At 40.3% G+C, this 26,952-nt stretch overlaps 2 protein-coding genes across 3 annotated transcripts; one reads left to right on the forward strand and one right to left on the reverse strand.

Moving 5' to 3' along the window:
• The first annotated feature begins 1,593 nt into the window (after positions 1-1,593).
• On the forward strand, positions 1,594-15,938 carry LOC127370124 (bone morphogenetic protein 1-like). 2 transcript variants are annotated; one of them, XM_051411876.1, is made up of 20 exons: positions 1,594-2,119; positions 6,261-6,371; positions 6,468-6,617; positions 6,752-6,869; positions 7,380-7,558; positions 7,666-7,771; positions 9,506-9,630; positions 9,847-9,962; positions 10,524-10,626; positions 10,758-10,874; positions 10,970-11,115; positions 11,422-11,617; positions 11,705-11,830; positions 12,749-12,912; positions 13,035-13,215; positions 13,676-13,801; positions 14,139-14,266; positions 14,373-14,586; positions 14,784-15,034; positions 15,135-15,938. In XM_051411876.1, exons 1-20 carry the CDS (start codon positions 1,984-1,986, stop codon positions 15,267-15,269), a joined length of 2,928 nt encoding a protein of 975 aa, XP_051267836.1. In that variant the 5' UTR covers positions 1,594-1,983; the 3' UTR covers positions 15,270-15,938. The 2 variants fall into 2 exon arrangements, with proteins under 2 accessions (XP_051267836.1, XP_051267837.1); XM_051411877.1 differs by having other exon boundaries at positions 12,752-12,912.
• A 584-nt stretch (positions 15,939-16,522) lies between these two features.
• Positions 16,523-20,796, reverse strand: trim69 (tripartite motif containing 69). Its single transcript, XM_051411890.1, has 6 exons — positions 20,007-20,796; positions 19,550-19,645; positions 18,949-19,182; positions 18,258-18,280; positions 18,048-18,163; positions 16,523-17,903 (listed from the first exon to the last, which is right to left on the reverse strand). Exons 1-6 carry the CDS (start codon positions 20,712-20,714, stop codon positions 17,359-17,361), a joined length of 1,722 nt encoding a protein of 573 aa, XP_051267850.1. The 5' UTR covers positions 20,715-20,796; the 3' UTR covers positions 16,523-17,358.
• Positions 20,797-26,952: the final 6,156 nt, after the last annotated feature.

Consider the following 26,952-nt stretch of genomic DNA (forward strand, 5'->3'; position numbering starts at 1 on the left):
CAATCTATTCTTTTACACTTTGTGCACTTTTTGCAACTATCCACCGCTGTTCTGCTCTCCTTCTTCTCTCATGCTCTCTCTAGTTTATCTGCCTGTGTGTATGTAATTCCTCACCTGTCCACCAGGTGTGCACCCCTGTTTGTCACACCTGTGGCTCATCACTAATCAGCTCTCACACGCTGTCTGCTCCGCCAGCTGCTCCTCGTCTCTAATTAGTGTCTGTGTGCGTGAGGACAGGTTGTGCCAGACTGTAGTTACATGTTGCCAAGCTGCTGTAGTGTTCAAGCCATTCATATTTTCCTGTTTACAGATCAGACTGAGTTAATGTCACTAACTCATACCGAACTGTTTACAGTAAGTCTCTAAAGACCACAGCTAAGATTTTGCTCTTAGCTGTCAATGCAGGCCACATGTGCTACCTCATTGTTGGCCAAAATGAATAGCTGTCTATGAATATCTGTGCATTAATGGTCCAGTGTGTAACATTTAGGAGGATCTATTGGCAGGAATAGAATACGATACTCATAGGTATGTTTTCATTCATGTATAATAACCTGAAAATAAGAATTATTGTCGTTTTGTTAACTTTGAATGAACCATTTTTATCAAGAATGAGCGGTCCTCAACAAGATCATGTTATTAAGGTTTTGTGTCTCCTTTAAAGGACCAGTGTGTAGGATTTAGTGGCATCTAGTGGTGAAGTTGCAGATTGCAACTAATGAGAACAGTCTGTAATATGTGTAGGAGAAACTATGGAGGCAGCGAAACTTGTGAAAAACACGAAAGGCCCTACAGCCGGTGTTTGATCTGTCCATTCTGTAGAAACATGGCAGACTCCATGAAAGGTGACCATGGTCTGTAGATAAAAACTGATGACGAAAACACAATGATTCTTATATGCAGGTCATTATACACTAATGAAAACGTACCAATGAATATTATATTCAATTTCTGCCAATAGATCCTCATAAATGTTAAACACTGGACCTTTAATGCACAGATATAACTTGTGACAGGCCATTTTAAGACCTGAATGTTGCATCAGAATGTTGTTGAATCTCAAAGCAACAAGGGCTGCTGCAGTAACATCCTTTAACACCGAACCAACTAAACTGAAGAGACTGTGCCTCTCACCCAAAGGGGGGGGGGAGATCATGGCAGTAGTCCTTTCTGTGTGTGCCAGCATAAAAAGCAGTTCATAGAGGAGAATAAATCTTCTCATGCCATCACTGCAGGGCAACTGAGCAGAGCAGAAAACAGGGATTATCTAAAATGTGACGCTTTGCTAAACTTAAGTGGGAAAAACTAAATGCAATCAGTTTACATTTAGGTTTTTAAAAAGGGGCACCCATGGATGAGCTTGGATGAGCTTGGAGGGGCAGCTGGACATTAAACGCATCACACCTCTCTTTGTGTGCGTGTGTGCGCGTGTGTGTGCGTGTGTGTGTGCGTGTGTGTGTGTGTGTGTGTGTGTGTGTGTGTTTGTGTGTCTGTGTAGTGGACAACCTGCAGGCGGTGTGTCAGGTCACAACACAGAGAAACTGAGTAAAGAGCCTGAGATATCAGAGTAAGAGTCTGATCATGTAAACGATTTGCTGAAATCAATCAAATCAAATAATTTCGACACTATTGTTAAAAAATTGCTTCACTTTGTAGTCTATAAGTGATACTGATGGACGACTGATGATGAAGACTAAACCTGACTCATCGTATGTAGATGTGTACCAGCTCTTGTGCTGCAGGTGAAGCACCTCTCTGGCTGCAGATGCACTGATGTGTGTTTTGCTGTGAACTGTGTGAGCTCTGCTCTCGCTCCTGTATGTCAGCGAATCACTGCAGCAGAATGGAGACGTGAGAAAACAGCGCTGTGTTTTATAAAATCACACCGCCGCTGTCGACCAACTTTTTTTTTTCTTTTCTTTTTCTCCCTACAATTACCGAGGCACATGAACTTTACCTTTTTTAGATATTTGATCCGAAGTAATGGAAGTCGCTCCTACATTTTTGGTCCTGCTGTGCGTCTGTCTGCGCGTTTCTCTGGCGGCTGGGAGGGAGTTTGTGGACACTAATTTTACCTACCTCGATGATGCAATCGACTACAAGGATCCCTGTAAAGCTGGTACAGTGCATTTATTGACCTATTTTTTTCCTGTTGGTTTATATATAATGTGTATTTGGCCGATATCCACAGTCCCATAGGCCCTGATCACTGTGAGCTTATAGGATAAGTTAAATAGGGCTCTTAATGATGTAGAAGTGAAGAGCAATTTAGGATTAAATGTAATTTAGGTTAATACAAATATTTACATGCAAAAACACAACCTTCATATTTCCATCCTATTGTTAATTAATGAATAAGTTAAGTAACAATGAATTCATTGTCAGTTATTGTTAGAGGAGTATAAATCCATTTGTTGAAATACCAACATGTTAACATACAGAGCAAAGACATAAAGTGGTGTTTTGAGACCTTTTACTTAAGTAAAAGTAGCAATAAAACACAATACAAATACAATACAAGTCTAAGTGCTGAAGTCATAGTTTTACTGAAAAAGCTATAACCGGCTAAATGTACTTAAAGCATCAATAGTAACATTTTACATTTTATACATCATGTTAAAATAGCTATTAACTAAAGCTGTACTGGTGTATTTTTGCATTATAACATAAAATACAAATACTAAAACACAAGTGGCTCAAAACTATACTTGAGTAAATTTACTATCCACCACTGAACACAGCCAACCAGTAATTTTACTGTAAACCCTTTATGAGCTGCTTTTATTTTGCTTTTATATGTTTATAATTTCCTCTTTCAGCAAAGCCCTGAAGAGCTGCACTAACCTGACAACACTCTCAATGTTTCCTTAACATAACATTTGTCATTGAAAATCAATGATTAGTAGATCAATAGATAGACTGATTGCTCCAGTAGAAAACTGATTACATGATGTTGACTTAATTTACTCCAGAGTGCACCTGATGTTATATATATGTCATAGTCACACTTATATAACTATACCATATTGTGAGGAGATATCTGGACTAGTACTTGCTCCTTTCTTTCCATGTGAATTGGTTTATTCTTGGTTTACTGTAAAATCAGTATATAGTGATTGTTGGGACAAATCACCTTTAATCAGCAGCTCTCAGATAATGTTCAAGCTTTAGGTAGCAAAAAGTGGCAATATAACTCTATAAAAATACTCAGTTACATGTAAAAGTTCAGCATTTATCATTTTACTTAGAAGTAGAAAAGTGTTAGCAACATATGTTGCATAATATCAAAAGTAGGCAACAAAATGTTTTTCTATCATTTTAGATTTCTTTTCTACTTTATTAACTATTACTATTTCACAATATTGAAGGTGCATTTAACTGTTATTGGGGTGGAAATTATTTAAACTATTGGGTAGTTTCAGCAAGAGGAATATTATATTTTTATAAGCTGGTAATACTGTATGCTTTGTATGTCAAATATTATTGTTTGTATGTCAAATATTGATCTTCAAAGCAAAACTTACTATATTTGTCTCTGAAATGAAGTGGAGTAGAAGTACAAAGAACCTTAAATAGACAAGTATATCAAACGTTTGTCTAAAAAAGGATCTACTTTGATAAACAAACATTCAATAAATCACACCGTATTGATAACAGAAGCACAGGATGATATTTTTATCCTGCATTAGGAGTTAAATGTCAGTCTGAATGAATTAGCTCGAAGCTGTCAGAGTGTCTCTGATTTGTGTGAAAGAATATACAAAACAAATCTGTTATCTAACATGCCAAACAAGTAATTTGGTTACTAGAGGGCCTCCAGTTGGTCGGGGTCCCTTTTTCACTTGTGACTTTTGAAACTTCCAAAACACACCACTCTTCTTCTTCGAGGCAGTTGCCTGGAGACTAGAGGTCATTGAGGCCGTGCCAGCGCAGTCCTCGGCTGGACGCCGGTGAAATCCCTCTGGCTTCAGGGCATGGGGTGCACACTGCAGGGGTGACAGTCATTTACAGTCACCCTTTGCATGAGTGAATTCACTTCAAAGGCTGACACAGGGCCCGCTATGTCTTTTCATTTGGACTTTCAAAGGTTGTTACATCACATGGGCTAAATGAGCTATTTAATGGGAGCTGTTCTGCTTGACTAGTTGATTTATACAGGAGGTATGGTCTTAATAATGGAAACAAAATGTTATTCCCATAGCGGAGGAAAACACGGACCAAATGTGTGTGTGATGTCACCAATAACTTTTATAAAGGACGTTGTGGATTGTGGTTGACCATTCAGAGTTTTCTTACTGGAGCCAGAAAATCCTGATTTGGGCATCAGGATGAAGCCTGGGTGTCATTCAAGCAGACAATAAACTTGACATGAACTTTGTATTTCAAGACAAGTTGAGGGTTTTTCCCACTCAGTTTGTTAAAGCCAACAACCCAACTTTAGTCCAATTGTCTGTTACAATCATCCCTGCATGTTTGATTTCTTGTGATTGCTGATGATTGCCCTTCTTTTCTTCTTCAGCTGCTAACGTTGAATTATCTGAAAGGAACCATCGTTTTTTTAATATTTAGTCAAACTATTAAGTTGCAACTCTTCCAGTTTCTGAGCTACACTGCTGACTGTAAGAACACATTAAAATCCTGTAGTAATCAGTGATGTAAGAAGTATTCAGATTGCAGAACAACCCTTTTTCACATTAAGAATACAAACACATCTGTTATTGTGACATATATCATTACTTACTACCTTGTAAGCAGCATTTTAATGTTGTAAATGGTTGTACACTAAGTATATATGTCAGATACATGTAGTGTAGTAAGAAAATACAATGTTTAAATGTAAAATGTCAATACTCAAGTACAGTGCAAGTACTTTGAAAACCTACCTTAAGTGATTAAATGTTCTTACTTTCCATCACTGACAGTAATGCATATTTTTATTTGGAAGAGTAACACAGCAAAGCACTGGTTAATTAATTAATTATAATTATTAATTAACCAATGAATGATTGAATGATTACTTTTAAAAACATATCCTGTGTCATCAATCACAGTCTAAGTGACTGGGATTGTTTGTGTTCAGTCAGTTTGTGTGTCAAGGGACAAAATCATCTCTACATGGCATACATTATTATATTGTTAATGAAGAAAAACGATGAGAATGATGTTTGGGACCTACACACACAACACAATCATACAGTAATCCTTCATTTTAGAAAACAAGTTTCCACTAATAACATGAAGTAGAGAAATACTGTATGTTGCATTACATACATGATGATTACTTCACCTTACTCTGATATAGAGGACTTCACTCCTGGGTTAATCAGTTGCTGAACATTTAAAAGCAGGTTGCTGCAGCCAATATGCAAAAGAAACTCTTAGCACTTTAGGAACATGTCCTCTTATTGACCACGGCAAAAAGCACAACTATGCAGGTATCATCTAAGCCATTCATACGAAGCTCCTGTAAAAAAAGGTTTGTACTGCAGGTTGAGTAGCTGTTCAGCAACACTGCAAAGTCCAGCACAGAGAAATCACAGTCCTATAAAGAATTCCATTCACATCTTCTTTCTTTAAAACACAGTAGCTGGACAGCCCTCCAATATGCTTCAGTTTGTGTGCTGTTGTGTGCGGTGCAGACTGTATTCAGGAGGTGTGTTTACTGATCAAACAGCCACATGGAGTCCTGTTCAGGCCCCTTTTCAGGACAGAGATATGCACTTACAGTAGAGTAAAATGTGCATTTAGTTTTTGGCTTCTGTTGAAAATTGATCGAAATTCAAACATAACGTTTAAAAAAAATCTATTAAACCTTCAGGTACTTCCGTTCTGTCTGTACGGACCCATTTAATTCCCCCACTTATCAAACAACATAATACTACTTCACATATTTAGCTAGTGAGTGTGAGCTAGTAAGCTAATTTTGCATCTATGTCCAGGTTCCAGGTTACAGTATGGAACAGGAGCTTTGATGATTGTACATTCATGTTTTCTTTTTATTTCTTGTATTTTATTTGAAATTCAATATTTTGTACGTTGTACAGAACAGCTACAGATACACTTGCTCTGTCAGATGAGAAGAAAGACCCGCAGGTCACTTATACTAATTCTGTATGTATAGATGTGTCCATAGCAGAACATAATAGCATTTATTAGAGTACATAGAGTTTTCTATTTATTTTTCTTTTTTAACATAATTTCAGCTTGATGTGTTGCTTCAGATGTGTTATTTATCTTTGTGTTCATCTGTATTTCCCCAGCTGCCTTTTTGGGAGATATTGCCCTTGATGAAGATGACCTCCGCATGTTCAGGGACGCCCACAGCAGTGTTGGTGCACAGCACACAGTCCAGACCAACCACACTGACTCAGGTATCAGAGTCGAAAAAAAATCTACTAATCAATAAATAATTCTGATATACTTTTGTAAGTCCAGATAAAAGGATGAGAATCAGTGCCTTGTTACAGTTAACAGCTCCACTTCAAATGAGAGCGTCAGGAGTAGGAGAGCTGCAGACAGACAGAGTCTCCATCGTCGGAGGAGAGCAGCCACCTCCAGGCCTGAGCGAGTGTGGCCGGATGGCATCATCCCGTATGTGATCAGTGGGAACTTCAGTGGTGAGTTCTGAATTAAAACAATAAGTCTTTCATCTGTTATTACAGGGGAGTTGTTTGCTTTAAACAGCCAGAATGTGCTCCTTGCCATGTGCGGTTTGGACATGCTGAAGCTGTCAAACTTTAATTCCTTTCAGGCAGCCAGCGAGCCATTTTCCGTCAGGCAATGCGTCACTGGGAGAAACACACTTGCGTAACATTCACTGAGAGGACGACTGAAGAAAGCTACATTGTTTTCACCTACCGACCTTGTGGGTGAGTTGAGTGCTCATTAACCATTTTTAATTACCATTATTTATTAGTTAACAGATTTCCATGTAGATAATACCTCAGCCTGTAAGGACACATAAAAAAAGGTCAGATTGTCCGCAGCCAAGCATACTGTTGTGTTTTAGAAACATTAGAATTGCTTCTACTGTTCAAGGAATCCAGTCATTTCCATTCATTTTCATGTCATGTGAAAGTCAACTAGCAGACTCTATGAGTGTGTTTGAGTTGTGTGATTAATCACAATGAATCTTTATTCATCTTCATCTCAGTGTGCTGAGCTTTCATAGGCAATGGTTGCCTGGATTAGGAAAATCACATCCAACTTAAATACTGTAAAAAGTGTCCTCTGTAGTGCCAGTCCTGACCCTGACTAAGCTGTGCCCCTCAAACAGCCTGCGTCTGCCACTGTATATTTATATTCAGAAGCAGCAAAATATCACTGTTTTCTCTGTAGATGCTCCAGGATGTGGACCTAAACGGTGTCACCCCCTGCAGGTGTTGCTCCTACGTGGGGAGGAGGGGCGGCGGCCCTCAGGCCATCTCTATAGGAAAGAACTGTGATAAGTTTGGCATTGTGGTACATGAACTCGGCCACGTGATCGGCTTCTGGCATGAACACACACGCCCAGACCGTGACCAGCATGTAAGCATCATCAGAGACAACATCCAACCAGGTACTGTTAATTTCAGGTGTGTTGACATGAATAAGTGTGAAAACTTGTGTGTGTGCTCCAGATGTTTCTCCTTGCATTTAGTCCATTGATTATCTGTATATGACCAGGACAGGAGTATAACTTCCTGAAGATGGAGCCAGGCGAGGTCGACTCACTTGGGGAGGTATACGACTTTGGCAGCATCATGCATTATGCAAGGAATACATTTTCCAGGTTGGCATGTGAAGATTTCTTCTGCTTCACACTTTGTTTTTTGTAAATTTGGTGTTTGTGTTGAAGGGACTGTGAGGATTTCATCACTGTTGTTTTAAGGTTAAAGTTTCCTGAGTGTGCACACTTTTTCAGCTCTACCGTGGTTCAGACCATTAAACAACTCCACTGGGGCAGTTATTTGTTAAATGTCTGCTTTTAAAGATTATTTTTAGCCTTTTATAGCCTTTATTAGACAGGAACACCTGAAGAGAGACAGGAAAGTGGGAAGAGAAAGAATGGAGGACAGGCAGCAAAGGGTCCCAGGCTGCTGCAGACTCAGCCTTTGTACATGTGGTGCAAGCTCTTCCTGGTGAACTACCAGGGTGCCCCAAGAGCCTACTTGTTGAGCATTTGGTGATTGACTCTGTCCACCTTAACCTGTTTATTTGAATTGGCAACATACAGTGCACCCAGTCTGCTTCTCTAACCAGACCATCATCACTACCTTGCTTCTGAAAGCCTTAAAGCTGCTGTAGTGCTGAAACTTTACATGAGACAGATAATCTGTGAAAAAATATGGTTCCTCCTAGTGCTCTAAATGGTATTTAGATATTCGGGCCTGAACAAAAACAACCAATCAGAGCCAAGAAAGATAGTTGTTTGTTGAGTCTTCCCAGGTCCTTAAATACCAATGCTGGAAATGAGACTAAACAATCAACCATCTTCAAGCCACCATCCCAAAGTCTGTCTTTCTTGGCTCTGATTGGTTGTTTTTCGATCAGGCCCGGTGGATTTTTCTAAATATCATTAGGAACACTAGAAGGAGCCAGAGGAACCTGTTTTTTTCCCCACAGAATATCTGTCTCATGTACATGTACAGTTAGGATATAGTGAAAGTTTCAGCAAATATGATCAAAATTATTTTCATAAAAGTTACCAACTGCAGCTTTAACTCATTTTACATTTCTGGAAATTTTTGTTTGAAATGGCCGCATATTCTAACATGGTTCATGGTCATTTGGAGGGTCCCGTGTCGAGTTCACTCTCAACCATATGAAAAAAATCTGCCGCCTATGTCATGCTGCATTATCAGCTTTGCTACCACACTGACCTGCTGTTTGTCCCTTTATTCAGCTCTGCTAAACAAGCTCCATAGGAAACCTCAGGCGATTTGATCCTGTATTGTCACAGAAATGGTTTCACACTAGTCTCCTTTTCATTTCTGTCTCGTGCATGTTGTTGCCCCGTTGCTTTTCTCTGTGCTTTGGTTTTTTACCTCCACCACAGCTTTGCTGGTCTAGGTCATGGAGGCAAGCCAAGCTAAATAAAGGCCTGGCAGTTCAGGCTTTGTTGAACAATTTGGGCTGGAGTGGCCTTTTTCTCTGGCATTCAGGAGCGGGCTCCACTGAGCCGGCTGGCACCGCCGAAAGGCCCCATTCAGAGCGCTCTGTTTGCACATGCCTGTCATTCATGGGTGCATCACCATGGGAACTGTGCAAGAGTGAGCTCCAAACCCAGTGAGAGATTATCAGAATCAATAAAGTATCAAGGTGTTGAACAGGAGTCAAATCTAAAAAAAAAATCCTGCACTAATCTGTCTCTGTGAACTTTTGAAAACCACATTTTCCTCACATTGTAGTTAGAAGTTGTTTATCCTTTTTAGGCTTCTTGTGCTGTAATTGATTTTTTAATCATTAGATACTCTGATCTTCTCTGAGAAAGAATTGCTCATGTTTTGTGATTTGTCTGAAACAGAGGGATCTTCTTAGACACAATTTTGCCTCGTTATGATGTCAATGGAGTCAGGCCACCGATTGGACAGAGGACCAGGCTCAGCAAAGGGGACATTGCACAAGCCCGCAAACTCTACAAGTGTGCAAGTACGATGCATTACACACGTAGATAAATACAACCACGTAATGATCATATCCATAAAATGAAATCACACATTTAAAATCAATATGTGCATTAACTAAAGCTATAACAGGATTTAAAACAGTTTAGAATATCCTCTGTTCTTCATTCTGGGACTTATTAATGTTGTTTCCCAGGTCTATTGTAGTATAACCATGTGTTATGGTGTGCGGTTGTTAAAGGGTGCGGGGACAGCCTGCAGGAGAGTGCTGGAAACTTCTCTTCTCCAGGTTTTCCGAACGGCTACTCCGCCTATGCTCACTGTGTCTGGAAGATTTCTGTCACTCCTGGAGAGAAGGTGAGTAGAGACAAATGTGTTGATGCATTAATTCAATAAGGGTTAGACAGTTAACCAAATTTATCAAGGCACTGATTTAATGAATGCTCATATCACAATCTTCCTATGTCCAGTAATTAAAATGATTCAACCAACCTGTCAGTCCACCTTAAACTCTTTAACTGAAATAAATTATGACAAACATATCAACAGAGAGCTGAATTACAGGAAGACTTCGTGCACAGATGTGTGTAAAAAAAATTATTTAAGGTCAATGTGACAATTTATTTTGATATATTGTAGATTTCATTCATTAATTTCATTTATTGTCAATCACCAGGTAAATTAATCCACCATCAGTTTTCTCTTAACTGATTTATACTGTTAGAAAATGTCAGTAGCTCAAATAGAATTTATTGATCATTACATGGCTCACAAACAGCACATTTTTCACACCTCGAAGTAACAAAAACAGGACAATGCTTTGTTGTTTTTCAGCTCTTGTAAGTCTGAATCTAGACAGATGTCAATACCATTTCTCTCATAACAATCTGCCCTCTATCTGTGTCTTGTGTCTCTTAGATTGTTCTGAATTTTACTTCCATGGATCTCTTCAGGAGTCACTTGTGCTGGTATGACCACGTGGAGGTCCGGGACGGGTTCTGGAGAAAAGCTCCTCTGAAAGGTCTCTGCTGAGTATCATCCAGAAACAACTGTATCATTAACTTGATACAGTAACATACCTGCGTTATATACTAAGCACTGTGAAGTTGTTACTTACAGGCAGTGGCATTATTTTTTCATGTGCTTTGACAGGACGTTTTTGTGGAGACACACTTCCAGATCCAATCATCTCAGCTGACAGTCAACTGTGGATTGAATTCAGAAGCAGCAGCAGCTGGGTGGGCAAAGGCTTTTCAGCAGTATACGAAGGTACACCACTGACAATATGTGGGTTTTAATATGCTCTTTACATACGCTACATTTGCCAGCTGATGGTAGAATCTCACTTCTCACCTCCTGCGCAGCCATCTGTGGGGGAGAGGTGAATCGGGACAGCGGCCAGATCCAGTCCCCCAATTATCCCGATGACTACCAGTCCAACAAAGTGTGTGTGTGGAAAATCACTGTAGCAGAGGGTTTCGATGTTGGTCTCTCCTTTCAGTCGTTTGAGGTAAATTCACATTTATTGTCAAGAAAAACAAGATTATATCTCAAGGCCAGTCTGGGAGAATGCTTCACAAAGCTATCACTATGATCACTTTTATTTTCTTGTGAGAAAGCACCTGTATTTCCTTGTTTGTTTGCCTCTCTATTTAAATCGACAATGAACTGGTTCTAGACCAGAGAGTAACTGGTATTGTAGTCGTTTCTAAAACCTCATATACCTTCAGGTACCTCAAAAGGCAAGTAAACATCTCAGACCTCACTAACATCTTCTATTACGTCTCTCTCTCACTGTCGTTTACTCCGACCGCAGATTGAGAGACATGACAGCTGTGCCTACGACTACGTGGAGGTGAGGGATGGCAGTTTGGAGAGCAGCCCGCTGCTCGGCCATTTCTGCGGCTATGACAAACCTGACGACATCAAAAGCAGCTCCAACCATCTCTGGCTGAAGTTTGTATCTGACGGATCGGTCAACAAAGCTGGTTTTGCAGCCAACTTTTTCAAAGGTCAGAACATCATTTCAGTCACAAACTGCTAGCAGCTAAAAGAAACTTTTGGTTTGGAACGAATTTTGACAATTTTTCATTTGCCAGAGATGGACGAGTGCTCCAGGCCTGACAACGGTCACTGCGAGCAGCGCTGCATGAACACGCTGGGCAGCTACAGATGTGCTTGTGACCCTGGATATGAGCTGGCAGCTGACAGACGCAGCTGTGACAGTGAGTATATTGCAACTAAGACTCCACACACTAACACTATACTGACAAGCAACATTAAAGTGCCACTACTTCAAATCAGGAAGAGAAACTAGTCCAGCTAGTCAACTCAAGTCTACCGCTACACAAACACAGTTATTCCCTTTCTGTGACAATAAATTTGACAATAAATACTTTTCTCATTTTAGATTTGTTTCCAGTCTTTATGCTAAGCTAAGCTAATGACCCAATGGTTGTAGCTTCATATTTAGCCTACAGATATGAGGGTGGTCTCAAACATCTCATCTAACCCCCTTCCAGAAAGCAAATAAGCGTATTTCCCATCCCAGCATCCACCTGCAGGTTCTGAGACTGTAATGTGGGTAAATGACTCCCGACTTCCTGCTGTGCTGATGTTAGTGTTTCCTTATGAGGAATGTCATGTCAAAGACTTGATGCCAAACATCAACATTGCTGAACATATTCCACATTAACATAATTCATTTAATGTGATCTGGCTTGGTAGTTTTTCTTCTGCCACAAGAGGGCAGTGCTCCCTTGCTGCAACGTCTCTTAAAGCCTTGTCAGTACAGTACAGCACTGATTTGAGAAGTAGGCTATAGAATAGGAAGTGCATTTCCCTATAGTATATATATAAGTATGATTTGGTGTATTTCTTTGATTTAAAAAACAAATAATTGTATTCTAATTACTGGTGCATTCCAGTACCACAATTCCCTGTTACAATGACTCAGTTATCACTTTATTTCTTGACATTACTTTGCATTTAACAGCCTGTAAATTATGAGGTCGACATTGTTTACAGTTAAAGGATTAAATAGTAGGTTAGAGAATACAGAAACACAATGGGTTTTAATTTATGTCATGCAAGTGTTTTTCTCTTACACTTCTACCACTAAAATCATTGCTCTCTCCCACCAGCAGCTGCCTGTGGCGGGTTCATTACCAAGCTGAATGGCTCCCTCACCACCCCCGGGTGGCCCAAAGAATACCCTCCCAACAAGAACTGCGTGTGGCAGCTGGTGGCACCCATTCAGTATCGCATTACTCTGGTGTTTGACGTGTTCGAGACCGAAGGAAACGATGTAAGTTAATGAATGTCATTTATCATCATGTTTCTGCAGATGTTTTACCAAACAACCTGCTAAAATCATCACAATTTCACAAGCCTTTGTCCTTTGCAGTAAGTAGAATTTTCTACCATCAGGTGTGTAAATACGATTATGTGGAGGTGCACAGCGGGTTGAGTTCAGACTCAAAGCTTCATGGGAAATTCTGTGGAGCAGAGAAACCTGAGGTCATCACCTCCCAACACAACAACATGAGGATTGAGTTCAAGTCCGACAACACCGTCTCCAAGAGGGGCTTTAAGGCTCACTTCTTTTCTGGTAAGTCATAAAGACTGAAATATTCAGGAAGCATAGGGGAAGGAAATATTCAGGAAGTATTACCTAATATCCAAACCGTCACCCCAATCCAAGAACAATGCAGGCAGCTTCAGTCTTCAGTAGTAACTGCGGTTTAAACGGGCAAGTCAAGTTTGAAAATATATGGAGAGTCCTAAATGCCATACCAGCGTAAATTAATATGTGTTCTGTTCAGACCACAAATGGCTATAGAATTAATTATATATTTTGTCCATTCAATTCCTGCTGGTCTGCTTTTTTCTAAACATCTGTCTCATACTGAAAGTCTGTGCTTGCACTCAGCAGCAGCAGATCTGGGCCTAAAATGTTAACTCAGTGTGTTCTGCAAGTTTTTTGCAGCTTATTCTGACGTATTCACATTTGTGCAAAGGAATTTTGAAGTGAAATTAATATATAATAATAATAATAACTTTTTCAACAGATATCGATGAGTGCTCCAAAGAAAACGGAGGCTGCCAGCACGAGTGTGTGAACACCTTCGGAAGCTACAGCTGCCAGTGCCGCAGCGGCTTCATGCTGCATGATAATAAGCATGACTGCAAGGAAGGTACAGTGTGTCTTTAAAGGGTCAGTTCACCCACATTTATACATAAGATTTGTTATTTTGATTTTGAGTGTTTGATTCTTCACCGGTCCTTTGAGTTGATTTCCTCGCCCTGACCTCGTGAGAATCTCCTTCTGGGGCTCAGTGTGAATGGTTTTTATAGGAATTACTTATAACCACTTATAGTCCCTTTGTTGCAATGGTCTTCACTTTTGATGGAAGCTTTTGCTTAGGAAAACACCCTAGAGGACAGTTGTGTTGAAGGATAGGGAAATGATGTGACCCCTCAGTAATGCAGCTTTCATTGTTTGCTGATATGTTGCTGTGTTGTGTTTTTCAGCGGGATGTGATCATGTTGTTAACAGTGTGTCAGGCATAATAAGCAGCCCCAACTGGCCTGATAGATATCCCAGCAAGAAGGCCTGCACCTGGTCTCTGTCCACCACCCCGGGCCATCGCATTAAACTTGTATGTCAATGGATGTTTCCTTGTTTTCCATTTAAACATTATATGTCATGAAGTAACAGTCATCAACTGATCAAGGTAATTCACAGCTTTTCAAACTGACTCTCAGGTTTTTAACGAGATCGACATGGAGGCTCATCTGGAGTGCGCTTACGACCATCTGGAGATCTACGACGGGCGGGATGTGCGTGTCCCAAGTCTTGGACGATTCTGTGGCACCAAAAAGCCCTCTCCAGTCATCTCCAGTGGCAACAAAATGTTCCTGCGTTTTTTCTCAGACAACTCAGTGCAGAAGAGAGGCTTCGAGGCTTCATACGGAGCAGGTGGGCGAAGCAACTATAAAATAACTTTTAGCCTGGAAAATTAGTAAAATTACACTTTGTAGAAAGAATAGAATACCAAAAATGTGACATTTCAACTATGGGTTTGTTTTCTGCTGTGTTTATAAAGCTGCATTCTTTCCTCACTTTTACGAGTTCCTCTTTTTGACCCCTCTAATTTTGTGGTTGTGAATTCCCAGAATGTGGAGGAAGCCTAAAAGCCGAGGTCAAGACAAAAGATCTCTACTCTCATGCCCAGTTTGGAGATAACAACTACCCCGGCGGCTCCGACTGTCTGTGGGTGGTCTCTGCTGAAAAGGGTTACGGAGTGGAGATCATCTTCCAAGTGTTTGAGATTGAGGAGGAAGCCGACTGCGGGTATGATTACGTGGAGCTGTATGACGGCGCTGACATCAAGTCTCCAAGGCTGGGGCGATATTGTGGATCTGGGGTAAGTCTAAAAATATCAGCTTTGTGTTGTAACCACTGTTTAAAATAAATGAATCTTCAAAAACCATCTCTTTTTGTCTGTACCTTTTTCTTTTTCCCAGGCCCCGGAGGAGGTCTACTCAGCGGGAGACGCCATAGTTTTGAAGTTTCACTCAGATGACAGCATCAATAAAAAAGGCTTTCATGTACGCTACACAAGCACAAAGTTCCAGGACACGTTACACGCAAGCAAGTGACTCTCTAAAACTACCCCAAACCTAAATGGAGACTTCACCCCTAACATTTGGTGTGACACACCCATTTCCAGGCGGGGAGTAAATGCATGGATTGATACCACAAACACCAACCCACATACTTTACATTTACATCTGTTAGAGTGAAGCCATGCAGCGAAACTGCATCTTTACTCTCCCCCATTATATAGCTATATAGGATGAAAGGAAAGGACTAGTTTGCAGTGAACTTCGAGTAAATTCAGTCACCCCTGCTGTAATGAGCTTATTACGTCATAGCACTGTGTCAAGATATAAAATGTATATATTGTGATATAGTTTGCCATGATTTTTTTTTTCAATCATAATATGGACTGTTTTTTTTTTTCAATCTGAGGTTGAAAGTTGGATCACTTCTCATGAATGTGATGCACTTTGTTGTATTATATCATTGGACAAAAGCACATACTGGTAATGATGGAAATGAGGATGGAGGATGAAAAAAAGGGATTATTCCCAAAATCTGTTCTTTTATTTAATATTTTTAAAAGTTTTTGAGTTCCCTTGCAGTACATTAACATTCCCTTTGAGTTCCTTTGTGACAGTGTTTTCACATGTTTTCGATTGGTGTTTCTGCGTGTTGTATCCTCTTGCAAAATACATAAAGTACAGAATGATAATGGGTGAAATTAACACTATTCTTCAGTCCATCCAATATTTTTCCATTTACATCTCAGCCTACATGCTTATCAGTCAACATTTCTCTAAAGAACTTCTTGATTTTTACCCCCAGTGAATTTTATTTCTTAGCTTGCTCCAGGGATGTATAAGTGTACTTTGGAGGGTGTCAGTACACTCTGACATCACCGGTGGGCATGGTTACAGAGACAGCTATCTTACTGCTGGCTGTAGTCAGAGGAGCAACTTTATACTTTAAAGCAGGCAAGACAGTGAAACTTTGCTTTTCAGCCTGGTATTAAATGAAGAAATTCACATACAGGACACACACTATATGACTGGGCTGAAAAAACAACAAAGGGTGGAAGGCATCTTTAATAGTCTCTCTGTAAGGTGAAGATATTGCATCTGAGGGGGGTGACTGTGTCATTCCACCTGCCTCAGGTGTGATCATGTGACCTCTTGATGGGGACTTAACAGTTTATTTTGAACAATTAAAAATAGTGCTTCAACTTTCAACTTCATCTTCATTGTGTAATCAAATTACGAGGATGTTCTATTTATTTGTTGGAATAAGCACACTTTGGGGGGAAAAAAAGTTTGAAGAAATGCTTTTATTAAAAATAACAACCATATAATTCTGTGTGTGCCACTTAACAGGATGAACAGTTGGTACAGTCGATGCATCTAGCACAAGTACAAAGTAGATATCCAAAATTATAACCATTTGTTCACATAAAAAAGACTTGTTCTTAGTGTTCTGCTACCAGCTCCAATCAAAAGGTTAAACATCTCCTGAGGTCTCTGAATGTACCGAATACCTCATTAGTATGATATGACCCCATGTAATCAACTAAAACCTCAACACGTCCAAAACAATCACAGTATAGAGTGATATTTTATTGAATGTATAAGTGTATCATGCACAAGAAAGATTATTGAATTATTAAAATAAACATAATAGCACACTCCATTAATCTCACAACAGCCAGGTACCCAGACAGTTTCACATTCTTCACTGAAGCACAGCTTCTCTGAAATGAAATGAGTGGCAGTAGATCCGGTCTACAAACGGAACTGTGTGTTACAAATGTGTTACGTAAAGGTTCCCTGTGGAGTTTTAGACCTCTTATATCGAGTAGGTCCCTGTTTTGTTTGGGAATGCATATACACAGTCCTACCAATGGTGTCACCCTATTTTACTGATCAACAGGTGGCAGTAACAGGCAAAGATAGGCTGCAATGCCCACAAAGGCACAGGGCTACTTTAAGATACATCTATTTCTAATGGATGGATATAATATTTATTGTACATTGCACAATTACAAATCGTCTGTTGTATCTAATTCTGTACAATAGAAAGAACAAAGAACATTTGTTTGGTAACTTTTTATGCTTTTGTTCCCTTTTCAGTTGTATTTTTGTCACAGTTGTTTTAAATCTTTGGTAAGAAAACCTTGAGAGGCTCATTTTCATGCACTTTATCAAGAAAGCCCAGGTTGAAGTAAGGGTACAGCGTCTCGGTGAAGGTCTCTCTGAAGGTGTAGAGGTGTGTCATGCTCTCTGCATTGTAGAAGGACACCAGCCCCCTCTTGTAGTCCAGGTACACTCCAATCCTGGCTAGTGGCTCCTCCAGGGACAGGACTTTTGGGGGTGAAGTGCCAGCCATGTACTGTATGCCATAAGAAAGGGAGAGAGTCCAGAAGCCGTTGGCTGGGAGGGCTTTGATGACTCCCTTTCTGGGCACTGACTCCCGTGCCACCCCCACAGTCCAGACTGTGCTGCTGTAGACTTCAATCTCCCAGTAGTGGCGTCCGTGGGTAAAGCCCTGGCTCCCGAGCAGTGACAGGGCAGCATTGAACCTGTAAGGGTTGTCCTGCACGGTGTGGTTAAAGGTCTGATAGCGAACACAGGTGAGGGAGGAGGTCAGGCTGAGCCATGGGTTGGCCGTGCTGGAGTTAAATGTGATGGCCGCTGGAACTAAAAACAGGAATATAAAATAAAGAATTTAAGAGATTCTTTGATGATACATATTGAAGCTTAATGATCTTGATTTCTGTGTAATTCAGTGCTTGTATATTACATTCACAAAGACAGTTGGGGCCCAAAAGTCACTTGAAGTACCTGGATAAATGCTCCCTTTCATGGATTTCCACACTCTGTACTGCAGGGGCCCTGCAAACCGACCCTCGCATAGACTGGGCGGTGTAAACGCAGGTTTCTCAAACTTCAGCGACGGCCTGCCAACAAAAGCAACAAGCCAGAACAGTAAAGAGAGAGAATAAAAACAAAACCTATGCAGGATCAGATAGTAAAAGCTTTTCCCACACTCACCTCTGGAGGAGGACTTTGATGCTCTGAAATGAAGCACACAAATAAACACAGGAAAAGAGAGACAGAGACCAGTGATTAGTTTTGTTGTATCTGAAAGAAGAGAAAGCTTTTTTCCACATTACATCAATGTCTGAGCTCACGCTATCCCACCCTGTGGGATCTCCCTGTGGCCGGGGGAAAGTCCCACAGCCGTGGCCTGAGTATGGCCTTGTGCCTAAACTAAACTCCTTATCCTCCAGATCAACGAGTGAGATCACTGGCCTACATCCTGTTTAACTCACTGCTCAAATCTTTTGTTATTAGAAAAGTTGCAACACTGTTTTTTTTTTTTTGTCAAATACACATAAACTGACTAGATCAACATGTTTATGGCTTTTAAGAATGGTTTACAAACTTGGTCACACCCTGTTCAGTTGAATCTTGAATGTTGGGCTCTGTGCCTGTTCAACATTTTGGCACAGTAACACATGTCTGATACAGGACAGAATGTGTAACTTTCAGCCCAGATTTTTACCTCTTCACTTCTTCTCATTTCAATGTGACATGAATAATTTTGGAAGAAAAATAAGATTAAAATCAAAAGCTCAGCATTTCTTGCCTTAATCATCCCCAGAGCTGACTCATCATGCTCTTAATAACTTCCAGATGGACTGTATTCATCGTGTATGAAGTTCATATGAGCTGAACTTACCCGGAGCAGAGTGAACGGGTCCTGCTCTTTCAGCTTTTCCTCTATCTCGTGGACGGCTCTCTGCAGACGAGAGATCTCCACGCACAACAGGGCCTTGTGCTCGTCCAGTCGGATCAGCTCTCTCCTTTCCTCTGTCTTCAGCTTCACCTGCAGCAGCTTCTCCTCTTGGTACAGGAACTGGTGCAGGTCGCTGAACTGGGCCTCAATGCGCTGCTTCAGGTCAGCCGTGTGCTCCTAAGTAGGTGGAGGATGATGCATATTGTCACTGGGAGCAATCACTTACCTTTACAAAGATGGGAGCATAAAAGCCACACCATGTTTTACTTTTTTGTACTGTGGAAACAAATGTTTATAATTTGAAAAAAGCCCAAATTAGGCCGATCTCTCCTTCAGTTCAAGCTCCGTCGGGAATAAAGAACCTTATCACATCTGTTTTATAGATATATTCATTTCTTTGTGGTGAAATCAGATTTTAAGACCATAAATGGGTCAAAGTGGGCAGTCAGTGTGGAATAGGAAATGCATTGGTGATAGCACTGAGTGCATTGTGAAATCATAGGTGGAGCTGTAAAAATCTTGTTTTGGAAGTATTTCCTCTTACCTTGAGCTTTCTAACCTCCTCCTCGGCTTCCCTGTCGTACTGCAGCGCTGTGTTGAGTTCAGCTTTAAGGGAATCCATGGAGCTGTTCAGAGATGCCTGACAAGACAGAGACACAACATTACTGCACACTGGCCTGCTTTTCACTTGTAATTCCAATGTCACACCCACTTTTATTGGATGTTTTAGAGCAAAAACAATAGATAAAAAAGTAAATGAATAAATTAGCACAAATGTTTCCTTTAAGTCGTCTGTTCATACATATGAAACCAAGGAAGCACAGCAGTGATTAACATGGTACAAAGTATGATGAAAGGACCACAGAAAGTACTATAAGCACTAGAGAAGGAGCACTTCCACCCATAAATAATAATTTGGAAGATTGGATGTATACTTCCTGAGATGCATCCTGATGTTTCAAAGTTTGGAAATGTTTACATTTACCTAAAGCTTCACTCACCCTGTACTTCTGTTCAGCCTCCTGGACACACGCCATGGTATGATTTCTGTGCTCCTGGGAGAGACCACACACCAGACACACCAGCTCCTGGTCCTCCTCACAGTAGAGCTTCAGCTCCTCTCTGTGTCTGCTGCAGCGTGGGACCGGAGCAGGAACCCTCTCTGCCACCCCAACATCTGGCAGGCGGGGTCCAGTCCCACTCTCCTCCAAACCTTGACAATAGCTCTCCACTATGTTGGCAACAATGCGGTTGGGCCTGTAGCTTTGTCCGGGGTACACCTTCCTGCACTGAGGGCAGGAGCCTGTGCCTCCCTGCCCGGGGCCCCGCGGACCAGTCCAGTAACCCTCAATGCACCCCTGGCAGAAGGTGTGATCACAGGGCAAAGACACTGGCTGCTTGAAAAGATCCAAGCAGATGGAGCAGGTAAGGTCTCTGCTGATTCTGTTTGTGTGTGCTGAGCCTTTGGTTACCTTTCCAGCTATGGGAGGCTGTCGCAGCTTTTCCATTGCTGTTTGCACAGCAAAGTCTCCGTCCTTTGGTTTCCAACTTTTCTTGTCCGGCTTTATCCCCTGGTTTAGTTTTTCCAAGTTCTGCAGATAAACTGACTGAATTTTCTTCACTTCTTTCTGATTCTTGCTCATTCCTTTGCCTTGATTGTTTTCCTTTGTTCTGACTGTACAGCTGGACCTCTGCGTCCTTCCTCTCATGCAGAGTGTGGCTCTCTGCCGGCCTCCAGTCTTCCTGTTGATTGTGGGGAAATGAAGGGGGTGGTGCAGAAGCAGCCACAGCCTCTCACATCCTCAGCAGATAGTGAGGGGATCTCAATGGGCCCCCCTTTTCCCTCCAGACTGACGTCACATCTTAGTCAGGAAACCGAGGCGGACCATGGATATTCTATCCTTGGCATGTTTGTTTTGTGAAGTCTGGCCGGTAACTACAAGAAAGTCCTGATTCACTAAACTCTTAATCTGCTGTCGAGCAACCAAAGAAAAGTCTAAATCCATTTTATGTGACTTTGAGTCGTGTGTGTGTGTACCCACGCGTGAGTGTGTTTGAGACAGAGAGAGTCTGGGAGCAGTCACAGATTTCCTGCTTCTTTTTATGGCAATACTCGCTGCCCAGTAAGTAATCATTGTTGCTGAAGGGTAAACAAGATCATTAAGAGATTTACACAAAGAAAGAAAACGTCCTGTAGCTCCACCATTAACAAACACTGCAGGCTTCCTGTGAGTTAGTTTTCCCCCATCTAGTTATTATAACACATATTCACAGCTTGTTCCCTGAGGGCTGGAACATCTGTCCAGTTAACTAAAGCTTCTTTCATCACTCTAGTTCAAAGTTTTTATGTGACTTGCTACAAAGAAAAATAGCCCTGGAACACATCAGCATATGAGCAGTTCAAATACTACTTCATATTACAGGGTGTTACATCAGACTAATCACACTGTATCGCAGTAATACAGACAGCCTGTGATTATGCACTGGAACATAATCACAGGTCAGGAGAGGGAAACTAGCATTATGTAAATTGAAAAATGCATGTGTGTGAGAGAGAGAGCACATTTCACACCCAATGTGTATGTGTGTGTGTGTGTGTGTGTGTGTGTGTGTGTGTGTGTTTGACTTATCCAGCTAACTTCTTTAAGCTTTTCAGAATACTACCACCCTCTCATGAGTTATAAAGACAGGCTGCAGTGTTGTGAAACAGCAAGACTATGATAGGTGAAGACAAAATATTTTTTATGCTTCATGTGTTGCTGGAGTTCGCAATACAATTGTTTTTTTTAAATGATTGATTATACTGGATACGTGGTTGCCTTATCTATATCAATACATCTGCTTGTAGTTATACCTGTGATACCTGACACTTCCAACCTCCTCAAGCCTATTCTCTGCCTTACAGTAGGCTATGTTATGGACAGTAGTGACATCTGGTGTCCAAACTGAAAATTAAACAAACAAAAAACAACTGAATATATTATGTGTTACTTGTGTATTACATTTTGAGAGTGGAAAATTATAAATATTTGTTTAATCTGCCTCAGGAGCTTCTACACTGCAATCATCCAGTCTGTTGTCTGTACATCCATCACTGTCCGGTTTGGATCTGCCACCAAACAGGACAGAGATAGACCACTACTGGTGCTATACTGCTGGGAATGGACAGGAAACATCACTGCAGACCCATCGCACCCTGGACACAACCTGTTCCAACTCTGGAGGGCTCCAAACCAATTTATTCCCACAGGCCATCACTCTGATGAACACCTCAATCATATAGTGACAATAACCCGGTAACACTAAAACTGTATCTACAAATTATAAATTTTATATATACAGTTTAAAACACTGTTTTTACATATTAGCACTGTCAATATAAATATATACTGTGAATAACCACCCACTTTATGTATATTCAGTATTTATTTCTTTTGTATTTACAATCACAAATTACAAATACAGAAACACTTGACCTATATGTAGAAGTTGTATGTCTTTGGTCAGTGCTGCTTTCTGTGTAAATATTTACATTTACACCTTTTTTCACCTACTTAATATTTATGTTTACCTATCTTTGTTCAGCTTTCTTGTCCTTGTTTTCAGCCGTCTATTCCTATCTTGTTGTAAATTGCTCTGTATGTAAGTACATTACAGCAACATAAAGTAGGGTCATGTGTGTACTTGGCCAATACATTCTGAAGTGAGTTATAGTCAGTAAAACAGCAATTGTCTGAAAATTAAACAAAATAAATGAATAGTCAGTAAAAGTCAGAAAGAAAAATAATTTACTAAGGTACCAATTCCTAAAAAGACAATATTTTGTACAACATACGTAGATCAGGAAGACATTTTCATAAGTCACCTAAACGTAGCCCAAGTAGCACAGAGGCTCTGGAGCTCAGATAGCAGCCAGAAAAAGTTTGTGCTTTCATTCTCTTCCAGTGCAGTGCAACCAAACACAGACCTGCAGTATAAAACGATGTGAGCAGGTTGACAGGGTGATGAGGAGCTGATAAAGCCGAGCATGAGGAAGCAGGTACAGATGTTCCTGTGGAGAGACGAGGCAGCTGCAGCAGTAATGGCTCCAGTGGTTGCTCGCCTCTCTCTCCTCTCACTGTAGTTCAGACTGGACCAACAGGATGATTGCAGATGTTGCTGCAGCTGTGCCTCAGCAGCCCCGTGGATAAGTGTAAGCATGAACTCAGTCGCTATCTGTGGTGCTGAGGAGGTGCTGGAGCTGTCTGTGGTGCTGAACATTTATGAACAGGTATGAAGCCCTGTGGAGCAGCATGTCTGACGTGTTGCACGATCACATTTTACAGCTCCACCTATGATTGGGATGATTGACGCAGCAGCCAAACTAGCAAACTCTTTGTATTTCTTTTTTTTCTTTTTGTGTAATGTACTGCTGTTCATCTTGCCTTTTTGAAGATGTCTTAGTATAAGTTAAAGCTTCTTACCTCTACTACTTTTGTTAACTTTGAATTCATGTATATCTATTTGTAAGTAAAACAAACAAGCATATGAATAGAATTATTTTCCACTGATAATTCATTATTTCATTCTTCTTTATTTTAATATAACTTACATTGGTGTCATGTAAAAAGAATGTATCTCCATGTCAACTTTTTATTAGCAAAGAAAAACAGACCAAATTCACAAATGTTTTTTTAAATGGTTCATTTTATCTAAAAAAAAAAAATCATCCTCACCACATTTGGATGAACACAGTTTTCACTGGACAGCAACAATATAAAGTAAAATATTACATAAAGTTAACACAATAAGATGAACATGTATCCAAAACTGTCAAAAACTTCCAATGCAGTCAGCCTGCAGTAAATCACTGGAATATGTGTCGCAGTAGTTATAATGTGCAATTCCTGGAAAATATGATGTGGAACTTTTATCTGCAGTGATCCACATTCACTGAGGTTTTAGTGGAAATTAAGTTAAGCGGTGGCACCCAGTGTAATTAACTTGTAACCTTCAATGGTCGCTAATAAAAACGACCATCACAGCATCTTGAGAGCAGCCCATACATAATTAACACAGGGGTCAGATTAGGATTGTTGAGTTAATTAAACTGTGGAAATTCTTTAGCATTATGATTCCCGTAAGCCTCATGGGTCAGGAAATATTTGAGTGGGGTGCAGCGGAGCGTAAATGAAGTGGTTATATTCTATCACCTCTTCAATAGCATTACATTCAGTGTGAACAACTCCACTAGTGGCTGTTAAATTTTTCATCCATAAATCCATGGCAACAATGCAGAGAAGTATAGAGCAAGTAGGATTGTTAATATTTATATTATCTCAATACTATTCTGTATATCATGTAGTGTTATTCAGAAAATTAAACATGTAAGAAACTCGGCTGATTGTGGTTTTTAAGTGAAATTTCTTAACAACCATTGGATGGATTGCCGCGAAATTTGGTCCACACATTCATGGTCCCCTCCGGGATGAATTGTAATCACTTTGGCGATCTTCTGATTTTTCATTAGGTCAAAATTACAATGTCTGATATTTTGGACATTATGACCAAATAGCCGCAAAACTAATCTCAGTCTCAGCTCTACTTTCTATTTTGTGCTAATTAGCAAATGTTAGCACACTAACAGGCCAAACAAAGATGGTTTACATACCTGGTTAGCATAAGTTAGCAATACATTGTAAGCATGTTAGCATGCTGCTGTTAGCATTTAGCCCATGGCACAGACTCTCAGTGCCTCTAGCGTGGCTGTAGACTTATTCGTGTGTTGTTTATAGTTTCTTGCCAAAGTCAGAGTTTAGAAAACATAATACAGCATTTTATTGTGTAGTTTTGTTTATTGGGACAGCTATGGGGATTTTAATTTTGGTTCTTCTATTTTTGCTTTGTGTTTGGACCTCAGGGGAAAGAATTATAACCACAGAGAAACATAGAAATGTCTTCTTTGCTCGGAGGCTGTTAATGAGGCTGTTTTCACTCTTCTCTACTATTTGCACTACATTCCCCTGTGCTGCTGTGCCGAACTTCCTCCCACAGGGGATCCATAAAGGAACATCTTATCTTACCTTAAAGCTAATCTGACCCATTACATGAACATGACAATATCTTCTGTAACTCCTAAACAGGTATTAATCTTACATTTCAAGGTTTATGTGTCTGGTGACACTAAAGGATGAGAAGCAGCAGATATTTGTGGCACAGCTGCAGACAAAGTGTGAACGTGTGCTCGACCGTGTGCAGCCATGCATGTGAGTGTTTGTGGCAAATTCTGAAAGAAAAATGCAACATTTATGAGGAAAGAGAGAAAATAAAAGAAACCGCCTTTCATACACACACACACACACACACACACACACACACACACACACACACACACACACACACACACACACACAAGAGGCACATCTGCACTGAACACACACCCTCAATTAAACCCTGAGATGATGTGTAAGGCACCAGGGAAACTGGAGGCTCTCTGGAACTTGTGAGGCTAAAAATAACCTTAGTGTCTGCAGGACTGAAACAGACCTGTAGGAAGATAAGAGGCAAGGACAGGCAGTACGAAAATACTGAATTTCTCCAGTTTTGATGTTGGCTGTAACAGTAAAAAATATTATTTTCAATAAACATGGTCTCACAACTGAGAATTATCTTAAGCAAATGAAATAATATACGTTTGATGATTTCTGTTTCAAATTGTTGACATGTTTCACATTTTAATCTTGCTAGCAGCCTTATAGCATCGTGGGTAAATGACCATCATTGTGTAAATGTGTCCGAATGCTAGCCTGCTAACATGCTAAGCTAAGATAGTGAACACTGTATAAACACATCAACATGTTAGCATTGATAATGTGAGCATATTAGAATCCTGAGTTTTAGCGTTTAGCTCCAAGCACCACTGTGCCTTTAAGAGCTGTAGAGCTTCTTTGTCTTATTGGTTAAATGTTTTAAAGTTTCTGGAGAATTTCACTTACAGCTGCTTACATTTTTTTAATAATCCAGAGCAAATAATGTTCAGTTTGTGTAATGATACAGAATTCATGGAAATAAAGTGAAACAGCTGTTAATAGTTTATATTTTAGGTACACATTCATCTTCTTTGAGAATGACTTTTTGTCATTGTGTCACCTTTCATCACACTTTCTCTACAACTTCTCCTTTTTAATGGCGGCTGAGATACAATTTGACCCCCACCAACCATCATATTCATCTACTACAGTAACAGAAACATCTTTAACCTTCAAATGACTTCATAGGAACCACCAGGGCCCAGGTTTGTTTTGTTTTGGTTGTTGTTTTTTGCATCTACATGCACACACTAGCAAGTCCGGTGCTGATTTCTGGTCCAGTGTTGATTTCTTATCTAGAATAAAAGGAGACTATTTTTTTCACCCAACCCATCACTCTCTTATCTTTCTCTCCCTCCCTTTTGCTCTTTTCTTTTGTCAGATTTCCCAAAACCTCCTTGTGACTTTCATAGAATTTGAGAAGAGGCACTTAAACAGTCTCAGAAGCAATGTCAGAGCATATTTTGGGCACAGGAGGCAGCTTCCTGTGCTCGTATTCATTTACCTTCCAAGTTAATGTGAACCGTGGATGGGAACAGGTGCACAGTACAAAGTGTGCATGACTAACTGGAAAAATGATGTCAAATTTCAAAGTCGAATCAAAGGAGTTTTGCTGCATAATGCCACTTTGACACAGTGGTTTTCAGCATATTATAAACCTCTATGCAGCGTGTTTGTTCAATGTTGATGGGTTGGGTTTTGTAGGTTTTCTGTGGTTTAAGAACATCTGGCAGGAACAAACCTGAAATTTAATTAATTTAATTAAAATTGTGAGCAAGAGACCACAATACAGTAAATACTGTATTGATATTCTAAAGCAATGAAATAACTCAAATAAGAGTACATTGTGATGTTTCCTCTCATTGTGATTTTGATCCTG

Source organism: Dicentrarchus labrax, unplaced genomic scaffold (genome assembly GCF_905237075.1).
Source record: "Dicentrarchus labrax unplaced genomic scaffold, dlabrax2021, whole genome shotgun sequence".
Classification (NCBI taxonomy): domain Eukaryota; kingdom Metazoa; phylum Chordata; class Actinopteri; family Moronidae; genus Dicentrarchus; species Dicentrarchus labrax.